The following is a 6,775-nucleotide window of genomic DNA, read 5'->3' as shown; positions in this document are numbered from 1 at the left end:
AATGCGATGTAAATGAAAACACAAAATATTCCGGCATGTTGTGAGATCACTGAAAACATGTATCGCAGCGTAATCGAAGACTCGCTGCAGAAATTAATGTAAGTGCCACCTTTAAATTGTTTCACTTATTTTATTTTCTTAATACGTCTACGCCTTAGTTAGATTTTCATACATAGCTTCACTTCGTTATATGCTAGGTCGTATTTCTAAGCAACAGTATTTTCTATTTTGTGACGCTTGGGCACAATTTACTATTTTTTTGTCTCTACTGTTGCGGTAACTATTGTCTCTGGCACTTACATGGTTTTCTACAGCGAGTCTTCAATTATCTGTGAAAACGGTGGACATATTGATTTATCTGCTAAAGTGAAATACATTTCCCGAATTTAGAGTGTAATGCGTTTGCATTAAAAGCTGTCTGGAAATATTATTAATATTTTTATATCAAAACTAAACCTTGGATCTTTTCTTGCATTACTCAGAAGTAAAAAAAAAATAAATAAATAAATTTAAAAAAAATTAAAAAAAAGCTATGTCACAAAGTTACAGAAATTATAGCAATTTAACCAAACTTCTGATTTATAGAGTGTCCTGACACCTAAAATTGCTGTACTCTGAAATTTTGTTTCCAGCATTTATGTGGATGCTCACTGAGATCAGATATATTATCAGTTGCGTCTGTTACTCCATACAAATAAAGCAATACAAAATATAAGGTTTATTAATAAGAATACCAGAAATTTAAAATGAGAATGAAAACTGACAAGCGCTAATGAACCATTATTTTTTTTATTATTGTGAAAAGCAATCAATGGCGTTGTGATTCAAAGATGATGTGATTCAAGTACCTCCGTTTGCTGCTTCGATGCGTGGAAAGAACTTTGAGAATCCAATTTTGCGTCACTTTTAAACATATTCATAATAGTGTCTGTGGCTTATTTCTATAGACCTTAGACTTGAGATAGCTCCATAGACAATAATCCAGGGGAAGAGATCACGTGATCTGTGCCAGATCACAGCAGAATTTCTCGAAAGAACGCATCCGGTTCATTTGCGTTTCGATGGTGAATTCAAATAAATTTCTGTGTTATTGAATATTGTGTATCTCCCCATGTTAATTTGTCTCAATCTACTGTACACAACTATCACAGTTTAATCTCCCCATTCAGTCACTGTTGGCAAAACACGATTTCAACATTTTCTGACGATCTCATTGAGAAACCTTTTTACGTAACTACTATTCTCTTACGTAAATTAGTAGGTTTATAATTTCCAAGATGCGATGTACTTTCCCTGTTTTTGAAATAGTATGTTTCTATAACGATGATCTACTTATTTTCCATTTCTTGTAGTAACTTTTTTCAATAAATTGTGAATTTCAAAGTGATAACGTCCCTTTGTTTTCTTTGGCACAAAGATTAAGCCAAACTCCATTTTTAGGCACCAATGGAAAAACTCCTGGATCTATAGTAATAGGAACTTCAGTTTTTGCACATCTTTTCAGTTCAAACTCAGATAAGATGGAAATAATACCGATTTGTGTCTGTAGCATTCCAAGTTTCATGCCTGAAAATAGTAAAACGCAAAATTATTCTTACTGTTTTAATATGTCTATTATAAATAATTATTTTAACAATAAATTTGTAATATACATAAATACTAGCTTTGTCGCATACCAATTGTCGAAGTTGATAGTTGGTTTCGAATGTGTCCACGCTGAATTCCTAATGCCACCAAAAAACGAGAAAATGAAATTAAGCATTTTTATGGCAGAGTAATAACTTAATATTACACAAATTGTTGCCAAACGCTGTGCAGATTTAATTCGTTTTTTTTTTTATTAAAAAATAAATGGAACATTACTTTTCTTTCGCCATTTCAATGAAAAACTCTAGGAGATATCAAAAAGAAAATTTCTAGATCAATGATATGAAACAACGAGATGTGTTATTTATGAACCTCTCATCAGAGTTGGAAGTGAACTATGAATAGACTGAAGGGCAGGAAAAAGGAGTCCCGTGTTCCTGCTAGTGATCTACTTTACGAAAAGTCAACTGGGATCTTACATCCCGAAGGTCCATGGAGACGCTTTATTTACAGGTACAATAAAATGTCGACGTGCACATGGTCTTTTTATAGTCAATTTTGCTGCCAACCCCCAGTAATGTAGTGTCTAGTCCGTAGCAGAATTCCTTCTGTTATTGGAAACTTACACTCTTAAAAATTTCCTTGCTCAGAAATGAGAAAAATGCGTGTTCAAAACAAAATAAGTAATTTTTGCTCATATTTGAGACAAAATGTCTCATTATTTTCAAACGTGTGTTCATTTGTGAGCTCAAGGCAAATTTCCTGGTTCCCATTTATGAGATTTTCTCATTTCTTAAAACTGAGAATGGAATAGTGCGTGACTTGCAACATCAATAGATGATTAAACAGTAACGGCAACAATCTTACCGAAATAATAATACGATGTTTTATTAGAGTGTAATATTGCTAGGGCATAATTACTATACAGGAAACAAGATAAAAGTTCTCAGTTGTAGCAAACTGCGAATGTATATGAGTACGCAGTACGGTGATGCGGCTGAGGTGGCGTATGGGTACACATCATGTGACATGGACGACAGCGGCGAAGAGACTGAAGAGTTGATAAAGTGTGTGAAAATAAGAAATGAACTTCATAGAAGAAGTTCTAGTTACACTCAACTTAGAACTGTATTATCCAGCTTTCGATCGTAAGTATAAATTATACTAGGTAACTACAAAATGCACAGCTCGTTGTTTACTTACCTAAAGTTCTGGTATCAATGTGATTCAGTGTTTTGTAAACAAAGTACAGTGTATAGTCGTTAGGGTGTAAAATGCTGATTCCTTTCATATAAGTTCGTAATCAAGTTAGCTCCTACATTTATCAGGCTAAATATTCAATGCACATAATAACGAGGCAGTAATAACAAGTAAAGGCGGGATGGAGCCCCGTAGGGAACGTTGATTTCTATATTACAATAGAATGAGGAGGCATGTCAATGTTTTACACCCTTTCCCCTTCGCTATAAGTTGCAAAATAGCTATGTACGGAGTCAAAGAACACATGTCATCTGTGTAGTTAGAAGCAGCGTTTAAAAAATTGTGATTTATAATTATGGAATTGCAATGCGGAGGTGCTTTGTACTGATCACGTAACATAGATTAGCGCCTTTTTTTGTTTTGTTTTTGTTTTTGTATCAGTAATGGTTTTAATGACATAATGTATGCAGGTTATTTGGGCATATGTTTAGCAGAAGGGGTCCAGCTTTTTTCTCTAAAAAAATGTTACAATTTTGGTATTTTCTGTTCACATTCGGTTAGTTTAGAGTAGGTTAGGTTAGTTTAGGATAGGCTAGGTCAGGGGCGGATCGAGGACCGACTTCTGGGGGGGCGGTGTGTTGTCATACTGCTACTTTTAAGGGCTCCAAACTTTGGGATGAGTTTTATTTATATATATAAAATAAGAAAGTTGCCTCTTCTTGGGGGGGGGGGCGATCGCGCCCTGGATACGCCCCTGGGTTAGGTTAGTTTAGTTTGTTATATTAGTGTAGGGATCCCTCATAAATTTCCAAAAAGATATAGAATTTCGCTTATTTCTTCTAATATTAGGTTAGTTTAGGTTGGGTTAGATTTGGTTACGTTATGTTACGTCTAAGTACTTGCATCATTCATTTCTCCTGTAAATTTTGTGTTTTTTACGTGCTTCTTGATCCCTTGTACTAAATATATTCCGTTATTTGTAGCATATAGGCAGGTCGGTATGCTAATTGAATATTTCGTGCAGATTGATTATACAAATCCATACAGAGATTCATGAAATATATACTACTTTTTCTCTGCATTCGCTTTCTCTACCTTCAGCATGACGTGTGAACTTGCATTCCTCGGTGCAAATTCACTTTAAGAAATTTCGTGCAAAAACATCAGCAAACCTGTGCTAGGTGCCTCTAAAAAGCACGAGTTCTATCTACCTGACTCAGGGCAAAAGCACAGCATGGGAACCCATGCTGTAACGTTGGGATACGTTCGTAGGGATCAGGCGCGTCAGAGATGGTGGATATACGCGTAAATTAGGATTTTGAAAAACTACTGCTTTCACGATGCAAAGATATATTTTTGTTAAATTCATTTGCTTGTTACATTGAAGTGTGCATTTACATTCCCGGTGCAGATTTAGTTTAAGAGGTCATGTGCAAAAACAATTTTACCTGTGCTAGGTGGCAACTAAAAGCATGAATGCTATGTAACCGACTCAAAGCACGAGCACAGCAGGGTACCTAGCGCGAATGCATCCGTAGGGAACTGGCGCGTCAGTAATTGTGGGTATACACATGAACAAGAACCCTAGAGAACAATTGCTTTCACGATGGAAAGATAACTTTTTTTGTTAAAGTAATTTGCTCGTTACATTCCTTGCACGTTACGTTGTCCTTCATTAATCTACCACTACTTACCTTATGGACGAATGAGTGCATACTAGGTTTCACGTTCATTAATATATACACGTAAATACATATTTCACAAGTAAGAGCATGTCATATTTCGACTACTTTCACACTGCTCCATTAAAATATTAATACAAATATCTTCTATAAATTTTACAAATATGTGGATCCGTATAATCAATCTGCACATTTTTTCCCAGGGAAGGGATTAATTTCACCCATATATGCACCCAGTCATCACTCACGTATACTATATATTGAGAATTTGAAAAGTTATCAATACCAAGGATAACAATTTTCTTCTCCAGGAATAATTTTGTTTTTTCAGGGGGGGAAATCCCTGATATTCTCCGTCAATTTGCACATTGCATATAGTACTGTGCATATCTGTTCTTAATGTAATGTAGGGGCCGCGGTAGCTCAGTGGTAGAACGTTTTGTGCGTGAGGACCTAAGTTCGATCACAGCTCGCGGCAAGTGGGCTTTGTGATGGATAAACACAGTGTGTGTAGGTTTCCTCTGGATTCTCCTGCTTCTTCCTACTTTCTTCATTCCACTATCTTATTCATTTTCATCATAGTCTCCTTTAGCGTACCCTACAGAACTGTGGGACGTAGAACTTAAGAGATTGCTTTTTTTTTTTTAATTAATTTAACGTTACAAGATTGAGCTCTAAGTCTAAGAGAGACCCACCCGTTTGACGTGCGTTGAGATGGAATCAGTGAGTTTCGTTTCAGTATCGAGTTCGATGAAATATTTTTTTTTTTCCGGGAAACTGACACCTTAGTAATGCCAATGTGATTATTCATAAGCAAATGCTATGCATATAAAATTTATTTTATTGGCACTGTACTATAATCAGTACGCTACAAATGATGTTTATATAAATAATGAATGATGAAATTTAAATTAGAAATTTAGTATATAGGCTAGATAACCAAAAATATTAAAAAGTCCAACTGGCAAGCTAGAGGTGTAATCGAAAAAAAATTCCGAGCAGTTATTAATACATCGAATCAAATTTAACGTTGGCTTCTGTAATGAAACAATAGGCATTCAGGCAAACAGATAGATTAGGCAACTTGGTTTCGTTTAGTTTGTAAAGGCGTGTATAACAGCGAGGGAATGAGCGACGGGACCTACTCTTTAGAGCAGCGTTTCCCAACCGGTGTGCCGCGGCACACTGGTGTGCCGCGAATGGGCTTCTGGTGTGCCGCGAGGAAATCGAAACAAATTATTGATTCGATAGGACCCAAACTGCAAGACATAGGGGAAAATATATATTTCACATTATTATGAACCTCTACCATAAATCTACAATTTTAAGTTTCTTATTTTTAAGTGTTACTTATTTTTAATGTTGAAAAAAGTATTTATCATTGTCATGACCATTATTGCTTTTTTATTGTTGCAGACTGTTTCGTAACTTGAAATTTTAACATATGATTCAATAAATTCAACAAAGCAAACATGCATACAAATTACCTACATTTGTGTTTTAAAAGTACAGGAGATTTGTTTATTTATTCGCTATTTAGTGATCTTCCCTTTTAGTGAAAGGTTAGATACAGTTTTCGAAAGAGAAAAGAGATTTTTAAAAACCCGAGTCCTATATTTCATTGCAAATGTATTTTTATTTTAAAATTAGAATGAAGACAAAGCATAATGATTTACCACGGGGGGAAATCAGTGACCGAGCTTTCTTCTCTGTAAGAAGAAGATCAGTAATTACATAAAAATACCACGGTATTTTATATTTACAAATAATAATAGTAATTTTATATATATATATATATATATATATATATATATATATATATATATATATATATATATATATATATATATATATATATATATATATATATATATAATATGGGTGTGCCGCGAGAATTCAAGTTACACATGTAGTGTGCCGCAAGTTGAAAAAGGTTGGGAAACGCTGCTTTAGAGTGACGCTTATCTCGGGGCCGCGGTGGCTGAGCGCCAAGTGAGCTTTCTGGTGAACAGTGTGTGGTGGGTTTTCCCGTGGTTCTATCATTCACTCCCACTTTATTTTTACTACTTTGTTTATTAACATTTAACATCGGGACATAAACGTTGGACGTTACACTCAAATAGGAATTGTTGCCTTTGGGCTAACGGACAGATGGGACAATAATTATTACGTTTGTAGAAAAAAGAAGGAAACTGGAGAACATCGAGAGAGCCCAGGAATTCAATGTTGTCTGTCAGAGACTTACATGAGATCGAACCATAGACCTCTCGCGACAGGTGAGTGACAGCTGCCCCATATCATTTCCT

General features: G+C 35.2%; 1 protein-coding gene across 1 annotated transcript in view; it reads right to left on the bottom strand.

Moving 5' to 3' along the window:
* Positions 1–740: 740 nt before the first annotated feature.
* The window catches only part of LOC145668553 (cytochrome P450 6j1-like), a 41,708-nt gene continuing 35,673 nt past the window's right edge, over positions 741–6,775 (bottom strand). Inside the window, exon 4 of the mRNA XM_081736540.1 lies at positions 741–1,566. Within this exon, the coding sequence (XP_081592666.1) occupies positions 1,379–1,566 (188 nt within the window). The 3' untranslated portion in view covers positions 741–1,378. The remainder of the gene's footprint in view (positions 1,567–6,775) is intronic.

Source organism: Thermobia domestica, chromosome 13 (assembly GCF_964235325.1).
Source record: "Thermobia domestica chromosome 13, izTheDome1.hap1.1, whole genome shotgun sequence".
NCBI lineage: Eukaryota > Metazoa > Arthropoda > Insecta > Zygentoma > Lepismatidae > Thermobia > Thermobia domestica.
Note: the sequence above shows the minus strand (reverse complement) of the source record. Positions and strands in the feature narration are given on the sequence as shown.